The sequence below is a fragment of the Uloborus diversus genome, chromosome 2 (genome assembly GCF_026930045.1).
Source record: "Uloborus diversus isolate 005 chromosome 2, Udiv.v.3.1, whole genome shotgun sequence".
NCBI classification, from domain to species: Eukaryota; Metazoa; Arthropoda; class Arachnida; order Araneae; family Uloboridae; genus Uloborus; species Uloborus diversus.
The window spans coordinates 53327483-53352221 of record NC_072732.1 but is presented as its reverse complement, the minus strand read 5'-3'; the positions used below and the strand labels follow the sequence as shown (position 1 = coordinate 53352221).

The 24739-nt window shown below is 32.1% G+C and overlaps 1 protein-coding gene across 1 annotated transcript in view; it reads right to left on the bottom strand.

Annotated features, from left to right (window-relative positions):
* Positions 1 to 2325: 2325 nt before the first annotated feature.
* The window catches only part of LOC129217041 (GTP-binding protein 4-like), a 46765-nt gene continuing 24351 nt past the window's right edge, over positions 2326 to 24739 (bottom strand). Inside the window, exons 8-18 of the mRNA XM_054851278.1 lie at positions 20126 to 20167; positions 17469 to 17534; positions 17187 to 17387; positions 14443 to 14523; positions 10450 to 10501; positions 10276 to 10373; positions 7456 to 7568; positions 6461 to 6548; positions 3687 to 3755; positions 2777 to 2905; positions 2326 to 2572 (exon numbers count right to left, since the gene is read on the bottom strand). Of these exons, the coding sequence (XP_054707253.1) occupies positions 2420 to 2572; positions 2777 to 2905; positions 3687 to 3755; positions 6461 to 6548; positions 7456 to 7568; positions 10276 to 10373; positions 10450 to 10501; positions 14443 to 14523; positions 17187 to 17387; positions 17469 to 17534; positions 20126 to 20167 (1092 nt within the window). The 3' untranslated portion in view covers positions 2326 to 2419. The remainder of the gene's footprint in view (positions 2573 to 2776; positions 2906 to 3686; positions 3756 to 6460; positions 6549 to 7455; positions 7569 to 10275; positions 10374 to 10449; positions 10502 to 14442; positions 14524 to 17186; positions 17388 to 17468; positions 17535 to 20125; positions 20168 to 24739) is intronic.

Here is a 24739-nt window from a genome sequence, read left to right as displayed (position 1 = left end):
GAAACATTTCATGATATAGGAGGAAAGAACTTTGATAATTATTCAATGCAATTTTGACGACAATCATACAGGGTTCATACTCTATTTGAATGAAAAAATTCCATGACTTTTCCAGGACTTCATGAAAATTGTCATGACCTTGTTACATGAAGAAAATAGTACTATTTAATATCAAACTTGCCACTTTTTTTTTTTTTTTTGGAAATGAGCATTAGCAAAACAAACTAGTGAATGATGCTTAAATGTCGACTATTTTTTTTATAAACAGGCAGAATGATAATGATTGGGGAAAAGGTTGAATGAATCATTACTAAGTTTCAACAAATTTGCTTCAAAAGTTGCCTTTAAGTGTCAACTTGACAATTTTTTGGTTCTTTAAAATAAAGCCACATTCTTTAGTAAATTCATGTTTCTAAACCAGATATTTTTTTTAAAAAATAAAAACATTTCACAATAAATAAATCTTTTGATTTAAATGCACTTGTTTACTTATTTGTACTTTTTCAAATGCATATAAATTAATAGGTTCAGAAATTCCAGAACATGTTTGAATAATGACACTGAACGTACCAGTGGATCGCATGGATTAGTTTTGCGAGCCGTATATTGGCCACTACTATAGTGCCTAGAAAGGGCACTATTTTTAAAAGGGCCTCTTTCTAGGCACTATACCACTACTGTTTTTGAGCATTAGAATTCCCTATTTCTGTATTCTATCGCATGACTAAAGATTGTCCAAAACCTTCAACACATTGAGATAAACTCTGATAAATTTTGAAATAAAGATTTAGGATGATGGAAACGAACTTGGATGCAATGTTTTTTGTGATCGTTCAATTTTCCAGTTTAAATAGCTTTCATGGTGCAATACTAAATCACTCAAGATTTCCAATGCTCTTTTTAGCTACTGTTACTTTTTCCCAGAACATTTTTCCATGACTGAAAATAAATTTCCATGACTTAGACTGAAAATTTCAATTTTCCATGACTTTTCCAGGTCTGAAATTTGCTTTTTTTTCCATGACTTGTACGATCCCTGATCATATGGTTGTGGTCACAGCGCAGCCAGAAATACCTTCTGGAGAGGTTTTTTTTCTTTTTAAATCAAAAAACCTTCTGAAGGGGTTTGTTTGATCAAAACAGACCTTCCATATGCAAAAACTACTACATTAGAATTTGTTAAAACCAATGGCTCTGGGGAGTGCTTTCACGCCCTCCCCCCTCAATGCGCCACTGATTGTGGTCAAAATTGCGTTGACCACATTACATCCAACTTGGTCCACAAAGCTAGACGAGAGCAGAATCGAAAAAGAATTTCTATGGAGGGTGTGTTATGAAGAATATGAATAGTTGTTGCTTTTTTTTCTACACCAGACTTTTTTATTTCAAAAACAAGACGAGAAAAAGAGGAAAATACAAGAAGTATTTTCTTATGATAGTGAATTTATGCACATGGACTTGCTTATTATTTTGGTTACTTTGTTACATTATTTTTAATTAACTTAAATCAAAATAAATCTATTTTAATCGAGTTAAAATTTTTTTATCACTCAAAACTAGACTCTCAGGTTATTACTAACAGGTCATTTGTCCTAATTTAAAAAAAAAAAATTTAATTGCAGTTTCAAAATGAAACTTAATTTAAGGCGAAGTTATGATACTACTCGTGGCACGATTAGTCATAAAAAATTTTGTAGAATTTAGTTAATTTATGAATGAAATACTTTTTATTATATCCTGAAAAGTTTCACCCCCCCCCCCCCCTTCCTGAAATAATCGATTCATTTGTGGTCAACATGTGTGAAGAAAAGATATTGTAAGTAGGTAATAAAAACAGCTTCTCTCTCGAAACATTTCTTAGATCAGTCCTCGTGCAAAAAGCAGAAAGTAAACCTTATTAGAAGTTGACTTCAAAAGATTTAAAGGTTTTAATCCCTCTATTCAATACATTCGTCCAAACACACTCATCCTATCAGCCAGTCAGTACCGCACTGACAGATCGTTTTATTTCTTTTTTTTTTTTGCAATCTGAAATTGCTTATTATACTCACTTGACCTAAGTAGATGTTGCTCTGATTTTTCAGATTACCATGACGAGAATAAGCAATCATTGGTGCAGGAAACAAAAATAGCATTTATATAGCAGATTTTTCAGTTTGGCTTTCTCTGGAATGACCCCCTGAATGTTTTGACTTTCTAGTGCATGCAATCCAGGTTATATTTTTATAAAAGAGTGAAATGAATCTTTTACCCTTTTTTAAAAAATGCAAAAACAAAATGTGTAGATTCAGAAGAATTATAAATAAGCAGACAAATACCAAACAATGAAGTAAAATATTCTTTATTCAACAAATGTAATCATTACATTTGCACAAAATTAATAAAAAATAACTTAACATAACAATATATAATACAAATTTCACCGCCTATTATGAGTTCCAAGACCCCGCTTGCCAGATAACAGATGTTTGGGCCGCAAATTGGGTATTTTTCTATCTGCTTCACCCTTTTTAGCCATTTGATTAGAAGATCGTTGGGAAATTTTTGCAAGTTTTCTAACTTTCTTTCGCATCTGCAAAACAAAATTAAGTAAAAATGAACAATGTTAAAAGGGTTATTAAAACTTTTAAGCATGTAGGGAGCTATAAGAATAATAGTTAATAAGAATAGAAAATGTAGAAACAGTTACAGTTTTTATTACACAACAAACTTACTTCAAAACATTGTTGAGAGTTCAAACTTGATTTTTAAAAATTTATACTCAAAAATTAAATACCTTAATATCCCTGACACCAGATTCATCTCTTGGTGTTCTGGAACTACTGCGAACACGCCCTTCGCTATCTTCTCTTTTCCTCTTAACTGGTCTTACAGTTCTTCCAACAATAGCATCATCAAAATGAGCCTATTAGAAATTTTTTTACAGCTTTAATATTTTCCTATTTACAAATGAATGGAATGACAGAAAGGAAATTGATCCATGACATAACAGTATTGATGCAAGTCATCATATAAAATTACAATAAAAAAATTGAGATTAAATAGAAAATGGCTGAAAGTTTTGTACATATATCTTCAATCAGCAGTAGTTGGGGCCGTATTGGTATCCTGACATCACCAGAGTGCCATCTATGTGCCTATGGAAACATGAACGCAGAACACCTGAAAGCTTGCTCTGCTCTGAACCAAAGTAATGAATTCTCAGACAACCTTTTCTGGGTCATCTATACTGGTCATGTGTCACCTAATCGGTCAATGACCAAAGGTGGGCGTTGGCAACAATGAAAGATGTATGAAATGCAGATAGGAAGTAATGTCATAAATTGGCAACCACTTAGCGATACCTTGCTAAGCATTTTGTTAGCCGACTGCAGGAGAACATGAAAAACTGAATTCGATGTTAGTTAGGTGATACTTCCATGGGATTAACATTAAAATTATTGACATTTGTAAACACTGGAATGCTAATAGAAAACGGCTAAAATTCCATGTAAATAACAGACAAAGGGAATGTCTAATTGCCAAAAATAAAAATACGGGGCGCCATTGCCAAAAAGAGAGTGAGAAAGGAAAATTCTGGTCATGATTGGATTTTGATGATCATTTTACATCTTAAGTCGCACTCGATCACATTCTATACATGACATGATACAAAGCAAAGATTTTTCTGAAAACAAAATACATACCTTACTACTATCCAGTTCCACACCAAGTTGCCTCATTTCACTTCTCAAACGACTAACACTTCTTGTTCGCTAAAATTTTATAAAATGGAAGTTACTTCACTTTCTATGTATGCAATATTGTATTTGAATGAGCAAAAGATGCAAAATTAAAATTGCACAATGTCAGAAATTTTTAAATGAATGTAAAATATTCAACATAACAGAGTCAAAAGAATTATTTTAATCTTAACTTTTTTTGAGTATCTTTGTTGTAAGTTTTTCTAATTTCATCTCATTCCACACAAATGCAAATTCAACAACTCATTTTAATGTTAAAAGAAGAGCATATAACATTACTCAGGTAAACAAAAGAATGAGAATTTAGAAGATTCTACACACAACATTTTGCAGAATTTTGCCATGCTAAGCACAGAAATAGCACATTAACTTTTTTTTTTAAGACTCGGTTACCAGGAGGCAGCTTATAATTTACCAAAAAAAGAAAATGTGTTAAGCATTTGTGAATAGGAAATCTTTTTTAAAATACAAAACAATGGCATCTGAACCAAGTATTCTTATTAGAAAAAGAAATTTCTCATTTGCAGTCCAGCTGCAGATACGACTTTTGTGCTTAGCACAGCAATACTCTTGATGTTATGAGACAGTCATAAGCTTGACAACTTGAGAGATAACAAACTTTTATATGAATACAATTCAAGCATATTTTATGAGAACCAAATCCAAGCACTAACACACAATTAAAATATATACACCCAAACCTGTTTTTGTGCTGTGGATAGGGACGACATAAAAAGGAAATTGCATTAAAAAATAGTTCGTTTTAAAGAAAAAATTAATTACACATTGGTGCAGCTAATTTTAGATTATAATTTACTTAAAAGTAATAAAATTTAACAATGAATAAGCTATTGGGCATGACAAATTAAGAAAGATTACTACTTTAGTAGGGTTGTGGGCACTCAGAACAGTGTACCGGAAGAAGCTATAATAAGCAAGAGGGTAAACAGCTTTAAAAGGGCCATTAATCTTCATGGGGGCCGAATAAATTGACTAGGGAACAACCTAGTCAGAGTCTGTTGCTGATCATCACATTTGTATTTGTATTGCAAGATCAGATTTCACTTCATGACAACATTTCTTTTATTATCAATTTTTTTTTAAAAATAATGTTTATTGTTTTAAACTCCAAGCTTTAAAAACTTTATTTCTACTTTTTAATTTTATAAATGCACTTATGGGCAATAAACCTCCATATCACAGATAAACATTTTAAAATTCACAGCTGATGTGATTGTTTTATAAATGCTATTACATGCATTATAATTTATTTTAACACTCATTTGATTTATCAACACACTAACAAACTTCAACCGATCTTACTTTTTTTATTTTCACTTTAAAATATTGTAATAACTGTTTATATACATATTTATGTATGCTATTTTTATATTAAAATATTACTTGAATAGGAAAACCTATATATAATTTTTAAACTTCAAATTTTTAACTAAAAACTTTCAGTTTACTGATGAAGTGGACAAAAGGGACCAAACGAACAAAATGACATTTTGCTCGGGACGGTGTTTTTTGGGATGGACAAAATAGGACAACCCTGATCTTGGCACACAATAGTGTCAACTTTTCATATTTATTAGAGAAAAATACATTTTTTTCATTAAAAACATTTGAGTTTATAGTGTTATACCAGTGAGAACATAAATTTTAAAATTAGGTCTGTTTTTAAAGTAAAAATTTACAACAGAGAGAAAAATCTTTAAATTTCTTGATGTGGTAGAACATCTTTCAGCGCAGCACGTGTTTCACGTTGTTGGCATTATTACAAAACATACGCTTTTGGCAGATATCATGGAGGATGAAGATTCGAGGGGAAAAAATAGAAAGAATAAGAAATCGGGGACCGAAAATTTTAAAAACTCGAATCCCCCCCCCCCCCGACTTTTGAGAAAAATATGGCCCGAAAGAGGCAAAAAAAGGAAAAAAGGTTTAAAAAGCCGGAATTGCAGTAAAATCTCATCCCTGTACTTATCAATTATTTGTCAACTACGTCATCCCCCTATAAAATAAATATGTAATATACTTATTCATTATTTACTCAGGATTTTTCCCCACTTTGATATTAGCTTCAGACATTAAATATCAACAAAGAGATCTTCAGAGTTGGATCTATGTCATCATAAGCATCATTCTAAACTTTTAAAAATTCTTTGCCCCATTAATACATTTAGGATACCTTCCATTGAACACTGTATTGCTGCTTTACATTGTAACTATGGCTACATGGTTAGTGAGTGAAGAGGAGGTGCCCCTTCCCCGAGGGCAAGGGCACCCCCACCCTAAATAGTGAAAAATACCCCTCAAAACACTCCTTTGCCCCTAAAAATTTCAATGCGCAGTCTGCGCCATGACGCCCCCCCCCCCCCCCCAAGGTGGGCATCCTTGTGAATAAGTTTAGATGGTTTTAAAAACAAGAGAAAACAACATTACCCAAGTTAAAGTGAAGTGAAAGTTTTCATGCAGTTGCCAAACATGTAAATTTAATCTAAGAACTATAGAACACTTTGTAAACATTTTTATTAAGTAATAAATCAAAATAATCAAAGCACTATATTTTTGTTAATCCAAAACACAGAATAGAGAGATGAGAGAGTATAAATCGAACTAATATCGAACTAGATGGCAAAAATTATTTTTGCAGATAAAGGAGTTATATACAACCTATTTAAAAAAAGAAACAAACTTGAGTTTTATGATACCTTTTTAGCTGTCCTGGGAAGTTTAGGCTTCGTAGAGCTCTTTCTAATTTGAGATTGAATTTTTAAAACGCCTTTCTTTTCACGAATTCTAAAAGAGTTAAAATGAATGAGGAAATAATCAACTATACAAAAACAGATACACAGAAATAGATATTTCTTAGAAAAAGAATTCTCCCTGAAAAGGTGAGTCAACCATGCAAAATTTTTGATATGTATGTGCCCAAAACAGAATTAGGCACAAAAAATAGATAAATGATGAATACTCATTGAATTTATTAACATTAATGTTTTGAATGTATTTAATAAATGCATTTAGCACACCAAAATAGTTATGGTTTTTCTTTCAAAATACTTAAATTTAAGGCAATGCTGTTGATTTTTAAACAATAAAAAGTCTATTGAAATTAATTGTATATTGAGAAAAGGGGTAATTTTACAAATGCACTTTCAAGGAACTGTGGGAACACTGTGAGTGGTACTGGCTTGAAAATGCAGATACAACTGGATTGTAATTGACGAGTGGGCATGAAAAAATGACATGGGTGCTACAGGATTTTTGCTACTGTATACACTTGGAACTCAAACAGTATAAATAAAGAAACAAAAATTAACAAAGAGGATGCTGTCCATATCTACACTAGAAGTATTAAGAAAGTTCCAACTACATAGATTTCTTTTAAAAAGAATGATATGGCAAACTTAACAGCAGTGTGAAGGCTCTGCAGGCCTTAATCTCAGAATTATATTGCTGGCAGGCTAAGTTTTCGCCAATTATTGCAAACGTAACCCCCCGCGTAAAACTAGGGTCTACGGTAAATTGAATACTTTACAAGATGCTTTCATTCTTTTGCCAAAATACTTTCTGTAAAACAAAACTGACAATAATCATTACGTAACATATCGATCCTATTGAAATGTCATGATGCAATAACCATGCAGAACTAATATAGTCTAAGTTTTTAAAATAATTCCCTAAATCATATTATTTATCTTACTTTTTCGCTAATTCACGTATAGATTTCATTTCTTCATCATCTTCACTTTCCGACTCAGCATAAAAACCAGCTTCTTCTCTTAAAGCTTCTTCTTTTTCTAAATTGTTTAATTTCTGGAGAGAGATCAAATATTAGTTAATTCAGAAAGAATTTATAAAACAGCATAACAACGTACAGGAGAGCTACACATTTTTAAATATATGCATTACAGCTGCAATAAATTAAGAATGCTGTATTAAATTAAGATTTGAGCCTTCAGAACAAAATTGGAAGATTTTTTTAATTACAGTGGAAACCCAATTTTACGTTGCCTATTTCATATGTGACATGCTTATGATGCCATTTTCTGATGGTCCCTGAAAAATAACACTGATAATGTTAAAACAAGGGGTTACGGGTAATGCTTTACATCACCCTTTTCAGAAAGTCCAATTTGTTTCTCTACAAACTGATCAAACTAATTTTCTCACATAAACTTATTTATAAAGATTTCTCATTAAAAGGAAAATTGATTTTACAGTTAAATTATTATAAAGGAAAATTGATTACAGCTCTGGTGTTTTTTTTGTCCTGTTGAATTGTCCTTTGTATGCCTGTGAGGTTTTTCTTCAGAACGTGTAATCTTCCTTCATGACGAGAGGATTAGAAATGCTAAAAATCCAGAAGTTGGTGATGCATGCATGTATCAGTGAATCACATCACAAATTCCTTCATTGTCAGATTTATTACCAGTCTAGCATATTATAGATGAATGCGCAAACAGCGTTTGCAGAATTTTTAGCTCTGCAGAAATGTTTTTTAAACTACTAACGTCGATTTTAAAAAATAATTTCTTCTTGAAATCGTGATTATAGTACACTTTTTATTTTACACAGCCAGAATCGTGTAAGAGGAAAATTCAAGCTATCTAATATACACAACTTTAAAGACTATGGAACCGGTCTCTATTGGTGAATCCTGCTGTAAATTGAATTTCAATGTGTTGGAGTTGACAGAGAAAAGAACGCCCAGATAATCCAAACCTCACTAATTTAAACTTTTTTAACAGATAATTCCGGGTCCGTAATCAATTTCAGAAATAAAATGAAGGAGTTTTGAAGGAGTAAAATGAGATTTTGAAGGAGTACTAATGGGCTAACCTTAAGTGATGTTACTTTGTGTTTTCAATATATTTGACTCCATTCCCCTTTGTCACAAAGTGTCACACTTCACCTTACTACTCTTGTCACATGTCGCATTATTGTAATACCTAAGTGATGTCACTTTTTGTCACCCTCTCTGTTCCCCTTTTTACAATTTCATGAACCCGTCTCCCCCTCAAGGCTTAACATCACTTGTGGATGTGGATGACCCTTTTTACAATACTGTAACTGTGATTTACTAAACAATATTTTTTTTAATACAATCACTTAATATAGTACTTTTACTTATGTATCTTTAGACATTTAAAAAAAATTAAACCGACTTTTGCCGTTGAGAGTATGGGTGAAGGGAAAAGCAATAATCATAAAACTTGAAAAAATAGCCAAGCCCCATTTAAGCATATTTTACTTCACTTATGAAATGTCTTAATCATCTAATAATATTTTCACCTTAAACTTTATGACTTCTGTGATTAATTTATAAATCACATCTTTATGAAAAATATAAATAATATGAAATTACTACATCAAAATCATCCTTATACCTTTGCTCTTGTGACGATGTTAAGTTGTCGATTGAAGTATTTTATGTTACTGTCATAGATGAAAATTATGTAGCCTTAAACTAAAAAAGAAGGAGTTTTGAAGGAGTTAGAACTAAAATAGAGTTTGAAGGGCCCTTCCAAAAAATTTCCTGAATGAAGGAGTATTGGAGGAGTTTTGAAGGAGCGTACAAACCCTGTAATATGCAGGAAAATATGGTTTTTATTTTTGCAGAAATAGGTACTTCATTTTAAACAAAAATTGATATTAGTTTTTGTTGATTTGTTTATAAAATCAAATATCTTCATCAAAATTAAGTAAAAAGCAGGTAGCTCATGTTTTACCAGATCTACATGAACTTTTTTTACTTGAAAATAATAATAATGATCATGTGATTGATATTAGGCAAAAAATAATGGTTAAGGTTGTTTTCTTCAGTTGGTGAAAAGTGTAAACTATATGTTATTGCAAAAAAAAAAAAAAGATTTTTTTGCCTTTTTTATATTTTAATGTAAATTAAGGGTGAATTAGGCAAAATAATTACTGGCAGAAAAATTTCTAGTTGGGATTTGTGTTCGCAGAAACTTTTTTATTTTATCGAAGTCTGTTTATTACACGCATTCGATGACGAAGATATACTGGAGGGCGTCACCACAGCTGGTCAAGCGATTTTAAGCTTAAAAACAATTTTTATTTGTAAATGCAAACTAAGCAACAATTTCTCAAAAAATTGTCACTCCTGATATAAATGAAACTATCTAACATTAAAAAAATTAAATCAAGATTAGACATTTTCTCCACTGTTTCATTAGATAAGCATCAATTTTTAAACAATACTAGCTACATTGCCTGGGTTTGCATGGTCCACCTCGAAAATAAAAGTTATGCAAGTGACGCGTGTTCAAGAATCAGGCTTGAATAAAGAAAGAAAAAATCAGTTAAAATTTACTTGTTCATATTCGAGAAAAGAAGGGGCAACATATCTTGCGTCTCAATGATTTTCTTCACCCCTATAAATTTTAATAAAAGCATTGTTGCGGAAAGTTGAGATGAAGCACTCAATTTGAATAGAGGAAAGCCTTCAAAAAATACGGATTTTATGTCAAAATTATTCTGGGGGAAAAAATATTCATACCTCTTCTATTTCAGGATCAATGAAATCTGCAATATTATGTCCTTCCCAGAGTTCAGGAATGACATCATACTTTTGGTCATCAGGAATGACATAATTCTCTAAAATGAAAGAATATGAAATAAAATTTGCATATCACAATCAAAGATTTTAATACACTAAAAAGACAACTCTTACTTTTCAAGTCAAGGATATAATCATCACCAAGTTCCATTTCTATATCTCGCTCCTATAAGAAAAACCAAATGTTTAATAGAATATCATTTAGTTATTACTCACATACAGGGAGGTTTAAATCGACGCCAAAAATTTAAAGGCAGGTAGAAGAGAAAGCAAACACATATTTATAGACAGTAGTTCACAATAATTTACAACCCAATAGTTTAAAATTAAAATACAATAAATTCACAACTGCACTATGTTTCTGAGTAGCTAATCCATCTCTCTATGAGTAGACATGATATGCAAGTTGCCAAGTACCGCATTGGCCAAACAATGGGTCTAAGCAGAGGTCGAAATTAGCATCAGCTACTTAGGTGCCATTGGCAACCAATATTTTTTTCTTAGGTGCCGTTATGCTTTACTTGGTTGCAATTTGCAAATGCGTTCAATAACATGCTGAAATTTATACTAAACTATAATATGCATGAAAACAAGCTGATATATATGTACAATGCATTAAAATAATGCATTTTGGAATCACCTGCTAAGTTTATACAAGTACCATAATTACTATTAACTTAATTTAGTGACATAAAACCAAAAAAAAAAAAAAAAAAACAAATTCTAGATTTTAAAAGTATTAAAAATATTGACAAGATCCACAAGGATTGCAATCTCGAACACGATACGCAATTTTCTACAAAGTACAAGTTTAGTGTTGGAATGATTTCGAAAATAAATTTATTCATTAAAAAGAAAAACAAACGCAGAAAATAAGTTAATCTGAAGTGGCATGCGACTAATTATCAAAAAATATTAATATATTTACAAGATGCAAAAGGATTGAAAGGTCAAAAGCGAGAATACACTTCCCGCAAAGCACGTGCTCATTGTCCGCATGTTTTGAAAAAAATAATATATTATAAATTAAAATAAAAAAGAAAATAAGCTAACCTAAAGGTAGCATATGTAAAAACAAATTTTAGATTTGAAAAGTATTAAAACATTGACAAGATGCAAAAGGATTGCAATCTCGAACACGATACGCAATTTTCCACTAAGTAAAAACAGTTTAGTGTTGGAATGATTTTGAAAATTTTTTATTCATTTAAAAGAAAATCAAACGCAGAAAATAAGTTAATCTGAGTGTCATGCGACTAATTATCAAAATATTAATATATTTACTTACAAGATGCAAAAGGATTGAAAGGTCCAAAACGAGAATAAATTTCTCACAAAGCACGTGCTCATTGTCCGCATGTTTTGAAAAAAATAATATATTATAAATTAAAATAAAAAAGAAAATAAGCTAACCTAAAGGTAGCATATGTAAAAATAACTTCTATATTTTAAAAGTATTAAAACATTGACAAGATGCAAAAGTATTGCAATCTCGAACACGATACGCAATTTTCCTCAAAGTAAAAGTTTAGTGTTGGAATGATTTCGAAAATAAATTTATTCATCAAAAAGAAAAACAAACGCAGAAAACAAGTTAATCTGAAGTGGCATGTGTCCAATTGCCAAATAATATTAATATATTTACAAGATTCAAAAGGATTGAAAGGTCAAAAGCGAAAATAAACTTCCGGCAAAGCACGTGTTCATTGTCCGCATGTATTGAAAAAATAATATGTTATAAATTAAAATAAAAAAGAAAAAAAGCTAACCTAATCGTAGCATATGTAAAAATAACTTCTATATTTTAAAAGTATTATAATATCGGCAAGATATTATAATACTTTTAAAATATAGAAGGATTGCAATATCAAACACCGGAACTATTATTCCAAGAAGAACGTGTTCAGTATTGAAAATTGCATTTATGATGTGTTTTGAAAAACAATTAAGCGCAATTTAATAAATATCTTTAAAAATAATAATAAAAATAATAAAAACGAATGAACCGCCTGCACTAATCAACAAGAAAACTACTTATTGTTTCGAATCTTGCAGTAGGACAACCATCGATGAATCCAGTATCTTCTTTTTTTCCAAAATCTTTACAGACTTTACATACCATCAGGTCTTCACCCTTTCTTTCCAACCACGGAAACTGCTTTTGCCACTTGATGAAAGTTGCAGCGTTGACACTTTTCCGTGTACATTTATAAGTCGTATCTACTTCGTCATTATTTTTTTCTATTTCGACTTCATCGGCAATCCTTGGCCGTTTATTTCCGCTAGTATTTAGTGGCGTAAAATATGACTTTAAGTTACGTTTACTCATACTTTCAACAAATAAAAAATGATGGTAGCGATGATTTAAAAAAAAAAGAAAGAAAAAAAGATGAGCGAAATCCTGTGGGAAAAAAAGGAATCCTCGTGCTCGCCGTGCGTTCGTGTTACGATGGGGGGTCGAACTTGAAACATGAAAAAGATCAGACTATCTGCTCAAACAACCCTGAGATGAGTCCGGTTTTAGAGGGGTGGGGCGATCGGGGGTAAACAACACTAAGGGAACAAAGGGGAGTAAAGATTACTCCAGAAAGAGGAGGAATGGAGGGGTGTGCTTGCAATGACACTGGTTTCTACAGTTCGCGGGCGAAGGTGGGGGGGGGGGGGGGGATTGTTCAAGCTTTTCCGACTGAAAGCGATACTTCCAGGAAATTTTCCGCGATCGCAACGCACGCAGATGTTTTTGGAGACAAATCTTCCGAAAGTGAAAGCTTAGTAGGGGGGAAAGCTAGGCGTCACAGTGACGACTACGTTTCATATAGCGGTCGTCAAAATGAAATTTACAGTTGCAAAATACGACTAACGACCGCTAATTTCGAGCACTGGGTCTAAGAATCTTAGAGAGAAATGAAAATTCAAGCATGCGAAGTCCTTTTGTGTGTCAAACTCAACTGGTGTGCTCTCCACTGGCTTTGATTTAAGACTGCAATCCATTACAAAACAAGCTGAATTACGTTCTTACATAACATTTTTATTTATGTGTCCACCCAGACAGTGTGGCTCTGCTATGTTAACCCATGAACTTGACAATGTTTATTTCTTTTTTTGGGATACTAGGGAAGGGTATTTATCACTGAGCTAAAGTTGGATTACTTTCGTAAGTTTTTTGAAAGTATTCTAAATGAAATATGTGCCAATAACAGACAAGGTAGTGAAAAGCAAAGGGATGTAAGTGATTTTAAAGTTTTGAGTAAAACACATTTCAAGCTCAGGTCTGTTTTCATTATTTTTTTTTCCTAAATCACGTTGTATAGCAGCAGGGTTATTTGTACTTTCTCCAATCTCAAAACAGAGAAGGGAGATTTTCCAACCATTTGCACAGGTTATCTCAGAATTTTCATTTTTGGTACTCATGTCTTTGCTTCTCAGTGCCTCATATGCCTTTAAATTGAAGTACCCCCCCCCCCCCAAAAAAAAGAAAAATTTTGACATTTTGAATTCAAATTTTGTTTTTCCCAATCACGAGTGTGTGTATGTAGGCGTGTGTTTGTGTGTAGGAGGTATGTGTGTGTGTGTGTAGGGATGTGTGTGTCTGTGTGCTGGCATAAGCGTGTGGGTAGTTGTGTATGCATGTGTTTGGGGGGGGGGGGGGTATTTGTATATGTGTGTAGGCATGTGTTTGTGTCTGTGTGCAGGCATGAATGTGTGGGGAGTTTTGTGTATGTGTGTAGGTGTCTGTATGTATGCATGTGTGTATGTGTTTGTGTAAGTGTGTAGGTGTTTGTGCGTGTGTGCATATGTGTGTGCGTATAGTTGTGTATGTATGCGCGTGTATGTAGGACATGGATGAAATCTGGAGACTGCTTTCGCTATAGGAGCAGCATCATGAGGAGCCGGTCAACGGTGATGGTGTGGAGGGTGGCGGTGGAAAAATTAAATGATAGGACGTCAAAAAACAGCAATGAAAGCAATAAGCAATCGTGATTGCTCAATAAAAAACAAAGTTAAGGTTTAAAGTTAAGGCTCAAATTTTCTGAGCTACATTATAGCATTTTTTTCAAATTACATGATATTCAGTAAGTACACAAATCTATTTGAAAAAAAAATTACCAATTTCTTGTCTTTCTTAGAGTCAACATCCATTTGTTGTTTCTTTTCCAGAACTTTTGCAGGAACAAAAGGCAGCCTTAACTAAAACGATATACTAGTAAATTACAAAATACAAACATCAGAAGTTTAATGACATAACATATCAAAACTATCATCTGTTAATGCATGAACCAAGGATGATTGTGACCCCAGTACAAATACTGAGGTAATCGCCAAAGTAAAACCTTTAGTTAGGTAAGCAAATTAAAGTCATTATAAATTGCAATCAATTTAACTTTACATTGCAAAATTCATTCGTGTTAGTACAAAAAAATCCTTTTCAAATACACTATAAAAACTGAAGTGGAATAATTCTCCAAGTTATTAGAAATGACGTTCCAATAGTGATCTTTGAAGTGAACTGAAGAGGAACCTTGCTAAATGCAAACCAAAACTGTAAACTGAAACGGGAACTTTCAAATACAAACAAAAACTTTTTCATTTTTGTTCTGCGTTCGCGTCCATATTGTAAAACAGTCGGTCTCTTTCGAACCACCGTAATGTGTAGATATGTGATGTAACGTTAGCTAATAAATGTATTTAATTTCTTTATTAGTTAAATTATTGAGCAGTGACTACATAAAGCATGTAACAATGACAACACTACACAATTAAAAGAAATATAAAATGATTATAGAGAGAAGTCTCAACGTGAACAACAGATGAACAAATGAAGGTAAGCTCTTTGCTTATCTATTATCATCTTGTTTTATTTAAATTGATTTCACATAAATGGATAATTATTACTAGAATGGCCTACCGAGTTATAACACAAGTTTGGCGTGAAGTAACTCCAAAAACTGTAGAAATCAACGCTTATTTCAAGTCAACACCGTATCGAGCTTACCCATAAACTGAAAGTGGTGCAATTAAAGCCGAACACCGAAATTAATGAATTCTTACACTAACATCACATGAGCAAACACCGTTTTTTGAGCGTACGATTAGAAATCTGCTGGTGGCAACAAAACATGATTCAGGCTCACGCACGTTGCAACGTCGTCAGAAAATAATCGTTGTGTGTAGGGATTGAAGTTTTCAAAAGGTATGTTAAATTTTATTTGTAATGAAATGCAAATTACTGTAAACCAAAGCTAGTTTGCACCATTGTTGGAAAAGTTTTTAGTCCAATCGAAAAATAAACTAATGAATATATTCTTTTGAGGGAATGATCGTTACTTTAGCAGCTATTTTCAACATGGCTGCTCTATGGCTGGGCAGAGCTAGATAATGTAGACGCACGCGTGCACGACGTGCGGATACATTGCCGCAGAGTTGCATGTCGTCCGATAATCGTTCAAGTTCATGCTCTTTACTTCTTATTTGTTTTAAATTGATATTGATATTTTTTATTTAGATTGTAAAAATTATTACCAGATAGTATATACACCCGCGCTTTCAGTCGATGTATTCGCTGCTGTGCGGATACATTCGCGCATCTCGCAATAATCGTTCAAATTCTTACTGCTAATTTGTTTTAAACTGATATTATTCAATTAATTTGTAAAAGTTATAAATGGATAGTATATACGCAAGCGCGTAAGGTGGACACAATCGTGTGCTGATACATTTGCTGCGGGTGCTTGTTTTTGTCCCCTCCTTCAACAGAGTATTTCCAAGAAGTTGATGGAAATCTTTTCCATTTTTATGTTTTTTTAAGAAATTAATTTCGTTGTTCTAATGTACAGATAATTTTAGTTTCTTTAAATATTTTAAAAGTTACTTTTTTGAACAATTTATAGACATAAATGTGCACTCCTCGTATAAAAAACAAAAAGTTGAATCTTCATATACAAAATAATTGCACATATGTATATTTTTGTTAATAATCAATTAGGAAATTAAAACTTGTATAATATGCTCACTGTAAAAAAAATTAAGTGTATCTCAACACTAAAACTGGTAGCAACTACTCTACATCGAGTTTCGTGTAGTGAAACACCACAGATAATTATTGGTGTTTATAAACACCAAGATGAATTTTTGCATTGTCAGACAACAAAAATTCTTTCTGGTGTTTGATAACACCAAAAATTATGTGTGGTGTTTCACAACTCTACACTTGGTGTAAAGTAGTTGCCACCACTTTTGGTGTTGAGATACGCTAAAATTTTTTACAGTGTAGAAACATTAACATTCAAGAATTTTTCATGAACTTTGGCACTACTGAATGGGTTGCAAGGGTTGGTACAGGGAAAAACTAGAAGCAAGATTGCATCGAGTTTAATCTTTGCTGGAAAAAGGTTTTTCTTCCTAAATTTAGAACAAGAAAAACTAATTCTATTCAAGAAATGTTTTCTTTTGATATATATATTTTTTCTTTTTTATAATTGGAAAATGTTGGGAGCATACGGTGGATGGTTTCATTAAAAGTTTTCAAATGACAGAGGAATAATTCGCCCAGGAAACAACAGTTAATATGAAGAACAGATGTTCGTAAAAAACTTGGCACAAGCAGTCCTCTAATACAGAAGTTGTAAAAAAGTCAAGTAGGAAAAGTGGAATCAAAAGAGATTTTTTTTTTCTGCTAAGTTACTTTCAGTTTTAAAATTTTCAATTGTACAAGTGGTAAAATTTAAATCTTCTAGTATCAAAAGATTTATTTTTACAACAATGGTAATAGTACAGCTCACATCTGACAATTCTTATCATTAACATATAAGTTTTTTTTTTATTGCAAAAAAAAAAAAATATTAATACCTTACTTTGTCATCTCTTGGTTTAGGTTCAACAACTTGCAGCCTATTTAAAATTCCAGCAGCTTTCTTCCCTTTCATTTTTACTTCTACACGATGAGCCAATAAGCAATCACAAGCCGCATTTCTCAATTCAATGACTCCTTCACCACTTAAAGTACTCATATGCAACAATGGGAAACCCTCTTCCTTTAAAGCCTCAATTTTTTGCTAAAAGAATAAGAACAGCTGTCAACATAAAAGTGCAATTATTTTACAACAGAAAATTTTTGAACATAAAATTTGGATTACCTTTTTTTCAGGAGGTAACTCTTCTACTTGTATAATATCTGATTTGTTAGCAACAACTACTGTTGGCTGTAAAAAAACAGATATGGAATCAAACTAAAACTCAGATGAAAAGCACTAGCATAAAAATAATTATTTTAAAATTAATAAAACAGCTTTAAATATTATGTCATGATTTGAGAATATAAGCATCTTTAATTTCCTATATGTCTTATCATAATAAAATAACATAGCATAATTAAAATAAATTTGAATATCTTAAGATCTTCAAGAGCTATTTCTTTGGTAAACCTGATAAGCATAAAACTAGATTTGAGGAATGATGTTGGCTTAAATTAACTCGAATGGAATAGGATAAACATTTTTGAATGGCTGTGTCTTAATGTCTAAACAGTAGAATGGCATAGCAGATAAAAATGAGTGTTACAAAAGCGGATGCAATCGGATTTCAAAAGCTACACCTAACGATTGCACCCCCCCCCCCACCATCACTCTCCAGCATTTCCCCTTCCACTCCTATTTCACTCTCTCCACCAACAGCAAAAAGTTCCTTACATCTTTCTACTCAAGAAAGAACGTGTGCCTCAGCAAGAATCCTGATGGGAAGGTCGGGGAAAAACAATGAGCGGGGAAAAACAATGAGCGTACAAGCCTTCAGCAAAAAATAAAATACATACAAGCAGGGTTGAAAACAATAGTCTACAAAAAGTTATAAAGGTCTAAGTGATAGGATGGCATAGTAGACAAAAATGAGTGAGCGTTATGGAAGCGGATGCAATTGGATTTCGAAATGCATAAACGCCGATGCTTTCTACGTAATCCTCCAGCCTCTTTCCCTCCCCACCCACAAAACGAAGTTCCTTTCTACCTTAGACTTCATTCAGATGTGCGCCTTAGGAGTAGAGGGGATACTTCTTTTACCTGGTCTCGGAGAGAACACGTGAGTCAACAAAAATACTGACGGGAAGATCGCGATCTATCACTTGAAAGTGCTAGGTGGCCGGAAAATGAAAAAACATACAAAGAGCGGAAAATCCTGGATCCGCGGAAGATTTTCATCTCTGAAAACTAAGCCTTTTACTCTTTTAGAATTTTACACAATTTAAATTAAATGTCCAACGCATGAAATTGTTTGTAATAAATTTGTCAAACAAAACAGACATGGAATTTTAATATAATTCTTCAGCCAACGTTAAAACATTTTTTCAAGGAGTATTCAGCAAAGCAACCAGCAGCAACAAAAGCTTAGCAGTTAAAAATTAAAAAAAAAAAAAAATAGAATCAATATTTTTAAAAAATTTAGAAGTACAATTAATATTTCTCAAAAAAAATTCAGAAGTACTTTTAATTCATTTTAAAACTTCCGGAAAATATTTAAGTTTTCCCTAGTACTTATTAGCTTTTAAACAAGCCCTGATTTCAAGTCTTTGTTGTGCACTAAAGTTTGGCACCTATTATCTAGGATTCGGCCACAAGATTGCTAATGTTAGAAACTGCAGATTCAGTAAATAGTAGTGCAGATTGCCATTGTAAATTATTTAATAAATTAACAAGGATTGGATTGAAATTGATATCAGTGCATGCAATTTTTGGCTAAGTGCAAGTTTTCAAAAATAAGGTTTTCATTATTTAAAAATGTAGTATTTTTAAGTACCTTATCTTTAAATAAACTATTTACCATAAATATCATATCTACCAACACCTGAACCCAGGTGTAGGGGAGTGAGGTTTTGGGGGACCAAACTCGTCCCAAGCCCGAGTAAATGGGGAGGGTTTTGCGATGGTGTAGTACCTGGGTCCACGGTGCCTAGAGTCGTAAGTGGTTTGAATTTTTCCGTTGGGATAAGAAGGGTCCCCTGCCGAAAGGTCCGTACCTTGAGAAATCTGAAGTTGGTAGTGCAAGGCGATGGTCTACTGGGAAAAAATCCAGTAGATGTTTACAATGGATTTTTCATTATTAGTTAGGAAATAAAGGATTTTTTTATTATCCTTCTTAGTACAACCAAATGTTCCTTTCATCTTAAGTAGTCAAGAAAAATTATCAAAATCCAGGAATATCGTGGAAAAACCAGTAGAGTTGGCAAGCATGAATGTTTATTTTTGCTATTTTTTACAAATATACAACAATATGTAGAGAACTATAAAGATGCATTCACTGAGGATCAAAGTTACCCTTCATATTTCTAGGAATACGAAGACTGCTGTCAATCTAGTGTTAAATACACAAAACAGTAGATTACTGCAGACACTTCTTTCGGCATTACAAGCAACTTTTCTTTTGCATTGCAAAAGGCATTTCTAGTAACGCCGAAGCTCATGTCTGCAGAATAAGTAATTTTGTGAAAACAAACGATCTTATTTTTCATTTTACTTTTTTAAGCACAAAGGTAGCTATTCAACTTTATAACGCATGTAGTTCTATTCTTAGCTCTGGCTTAAGTTCAGTAACATCTGACTTAAATTTTTAATGCACCTTTTAAAAAATAAATCTTAAAGTCCAAGGAATAAGATACATTATAGTGGATTTCAAGAACTTTTAAAAGTTCTTATTCAAGCAGTTTTTATGATTTTTTAAAAGCATACAAAACATGAATTATGGTATACACACTAGTTGACTCTAAAACATGCACAGAAAGAATATACAAACGAACATGAATTACCTTGTTTAAAAACAGGGGTTTAATACTGTTGAAGAGCTCTATCTGAAATATAAAAATCTTATTTAGAATTTCAAATATTAAAATTAAAATTTAAAAAACAATTTCCAAGCTGAACATTCAATACAAAAAAGCAATGTATTTTACCTACATGCAAGAAAAAAGCATGTCAGAAAAAAAAACAATGAATTCGTTCTTGTTGAAAATATAAAATCTAACTTCAATTCCCCTATCTGGAAAAGCTCGTGAATTTGGTTATCAAGCTTCTGAAATCCGAACCATTAAGATCCGAATAATCCAGAACTAAAGTTCCAGAATAACATGAACAGAAACTGTTGAATTGTTTGTACTGCTATGGATACTCCTGATAACTTAATGTAGATAACCTCTTAATCACTCATACTTTCATCCAGGGTTGCTGTTTTGTCTGGGACACCAGAAGAAATTGGACAAAATGAAAAATCAACTGATTATCCATACATAAATTTATTGTTGTGGTGTTATAAATTAGTATATAGAGTCACCCGGGGTAATTCCTGGTCAGCACGTTTCTGGGGTAATTCTTGGTCACAGCCATTTTTATGTTTTAAGAACACTTCACAAAAATGAAAAAAATCACAGAGGTACTCTGAACTAGTTTCATTGGAATTCAGTACTCAATTATTAGTTTATTGTTTATTTATTTATTTTTTTAAATTTGTTCGCAATGGCTTGTTAAATTTCCGTAAAATAACATTGGTCTTATTTATGATACATTTTTACAAAGATCTTGGTCAACTGTTAAGTCATAAATATTTTTCTTTTTACTCTTTTTAGTTGAATAGTGAACTACTTCAGCTTTTGAAAAATAGTCTAGGATTTGCTATTATTATTTTAATTAATTTGCAGGAGTGCACTAAATACTGCCCCTGTTTCTTGGGGTAATTCTTGGTCACTGGGGTAATTCCTGGCCAGTACTTTTTTTTTATCATTCATGCATTATTATTTTGCCGATTATTGCCATATTTCATTAATTTTAACTATCTGTAACTCTTTGAGCCTTAACTGCAAAGTTAACTGTAACTACTATGTAACATTCTTAGCTAATAATGATTAATATTTAATGTACTGAATTTTACTTTTTTAAATTTCATCCTATTATTTTATAAATTTCAATAATCACTGATAATTATACTAAGAAACTTTCTTAACTATAACTGCAATGTACTATTCACTTAACTGCTGACCTTAACCTGTTAAAACAGAACCAGAAGCATGTGCCCAGTATCTTTCTAAGTAGATAGCTATTTTACTTTAACTAGTAATTTTGTCCAGAACTTAAATTTTCCTGAACAGTTTCTTTCAAATTAAGATGGTGCGAAATTATGTTAAAAAAAAAGATGTCAAATTCCAAAAAAGTAAGTTTCAAGAAGCTATTTTTAAAATGGAAAATGAGCATCTGACTCAACGTGCAGCTGCAAAGGCTGTGAATGTACCTAAATCAAGTTTCCAGCTGTACTTGTCAAACTTGAAAAACGAACTTGGTACTGTAAATTCTGTAGGAACACCTATAAGCATTCCTGCTGAAAATGAAAATGAGTTAGCAGCTTGTTTAAAATGTATGGCGAAATGGGGTTTTCCTTTAACTAGAACAGAAATCAAGAATGTTGTGGCAGAGTTTGTAACTAAAAACAAACAAGGTGACAATATTTTGACTAATCATTTACAAAAATACTGTCGCTTCAAAAATGATATGCCTGGCGATGATTGGTTGTCTGCGTTTATGTTTCGACATAATCTTAGTTCAAAAAAACCCAGTGCTCTGGAGAAGACCCGTGTTATTGCGACATCTAATCCATTTATTATATTTGAATTTTACGATTTGCTTGAGAAAGAACTTACTGCATTGGATATAATAGATAAACCATCTCACATATATAATTTAGATGAGACTGCTATGTTCATGGATCCTTCTAGAGGAAGAGCAGTAGGAGAAAAAGGAAAGAAGTTGACCAGAGTCACAGCAACACCTGGTCGAGAATCTGTTACATTAATGGTATGTGTTAGTGCTTCTGGTGAGAGACATCCTCCACTTATTATATTCTCTGGAAAAAAGTTACAAAGCACCTGGAAAGCCCCAAATGTTGATAAAAATTTGACATTAGCGATCAGTGAAAATGGTTGGATGACCACGCAAATATTTAACAGCTGGTTTGACATCTTTTGTCAACAAGTATCAAAACGTCCATTACTTTTAATCTATGATGGTCATAAGACACATATTTCCTTGGATTTAATTACTAAAGCACGTAATGAAAATATATCAATTTTGAAGTTACCTGCTCACACAACAGATGCGATTCAACCACTAGATAAATGCTGTTTTAGACCACTGAAAGCACAATGGGACAAAAGGCTTGTGGAAGTTCAGCGAATGACGGGAGCAACTAGAATCAGTAAAGCAAGTTTTACTCAATTAGTTGATGAGCTATACCAAACATCACTTACTCCAGAGAATATTAAATCTGGTTTTCAGTCAACAGGAATATATCCAGTGGACAGAACAAAGTATCCAGAGAAGAGGTTTTGTTCCCAAATGTTCGCATCTTATAAACTTCAAAATTCTCCTAATAAAGGGTTGACTATTGCTAGTACATCATCCGATTCAACTAACCGCAGTACATGTTCAAGCGACTGTAGCATACCATCATTTAACTTGGACACTTTTGGATATCAAACAAAAGAGTACACACCATCTATTGCTCCTAGTTTTACAAGTGCTGGCATAGGCAAAACATCTACAATTGTCAGTCCGTCCCAATCCACCTCGTTTGAAGACTTGCTAAGCACACAGTTTAGACAAACTCCAAAAATAGTAGCGCGCTCAGAAGTTTGGCGAAAAATTGATACCAAAGCTGCTGTTATAACCAATCATGATTTTCTGGAACTAGTCGCAGAACGTGACAGAGCAATAAAAGAAAATGTCGATCAAAAGAAAAAAAGACAAGAAAATAAGGGGGTACCAAAAAGAATAAAAACAGATCAGGATCCCGATGAACCACCGGAAATTTCAACCATGGTTATGCAGTTAAATAAAAGTACATCATCATTGCAAAATGCAAAAAATGTAATTCAAAACATACAGAATTCCATAGAAGAGCATAGATACTATGCTGTATATTATGATAAAGATCTGTTTTATGTTGGAAAAATCACAAAATTGAAGGGCAGTAAAGTGTGTGTAAAGTTTCTAGAAAGAGGAGCAGGAAATTTACGCTGGCCGAAGCGAGATAGAGTAGAGACAATTGACATTCGATATATTTTTTATGGACCTATTGATTTGAAAGGTGTAGATCCATTCACAGCAGATATAGAAGCAATAAACATTGCATACAAATTGTACAAAAAATATTTTGGTTGAAGTTGTATTTATTAATCTATATGTTTCTGATTTTGAATAAATTTGTATTCAACCCTGAAACAATTAAGTACAGCATTTAATTTGCTATAAATAATAAAATAAATAAACTTATTACTTTAATAATATGTATCAATAATGTGCATAAAAAATTTATGTATTTGTATCAAATATGTGAGTGGCCAATAATTGCCCCAGAAGTGGCCAGGAATTACCCCATCCCTGGGGTAAATCCTGGTCACTAATTAACTATAATTACTCAAATTAGTTATGCATTATTAATAAAATGAATATTTTTTAAGATGGACATCACACTGTACTTGCTCCATGCCAAAATTAGTAACTCTAGCTTAGATAGATTTTGTAGAATTTGAATGTTGGTGCTTTTTGACCAGGAATTACCCCGGGTGACTCTAATTCCAATACATTATCTACTATGAATTAATCATTTAATTAAAATAGAATGACTTAACTTTAGAATTCAATGAATCAAAAAAAAAATTAATTTCTCATTGATGCAACTAATTCACTTAAAAGTAATAAAAGTGAAATTTAATATGAAATTTAATATATTTTATGTATTTTATAATGAATAAATAAATTTTAAATTAGAGAAATTTGTTAGTTAGGTGACTGAACAACATTTCTAAAATGAAGAAGTTGCTAATTAACCCAACTTGTTTCATTTTGCATGCTTGTAAAGCATCGATACTTACAAAAATAACAATAGCAGGACAACATGCATACAATCTTAATCCTTTGAGATTTTATTACAAGGTGTTTATACAGATTATGCATTCACTACTTAAACTGCTTTAAAATATTTAGGAATAAGAATTAATAAGTTCTCTTTTCAAGTCCTAATCATATCAACTATACTTGTGAAACACAGACACACCCAAATCAATATAATTATTATGATAACAATTTTTTAAAGATTATTTTTGTACTAGAGATTTTTGTTGACATTTATAATGTTATTACAACTTTTGAAGACTTCTTAAATTTATAACAATAGAAAGATCAATAATTGAGCTATTGACTAATATATTTATCACACATTTTAAGCACTGTGTCATATTTTTCAAATTTAACAGAAAATAAGGAAAGCTCTTAAGACAATTTGCAAAAAGCAAGCAAATAACAAGAAATTTGAAAAGTTGGGAATGATATCTACTACACGATTTGTTTTGAAATAAATGAAGAATACACATATTTGA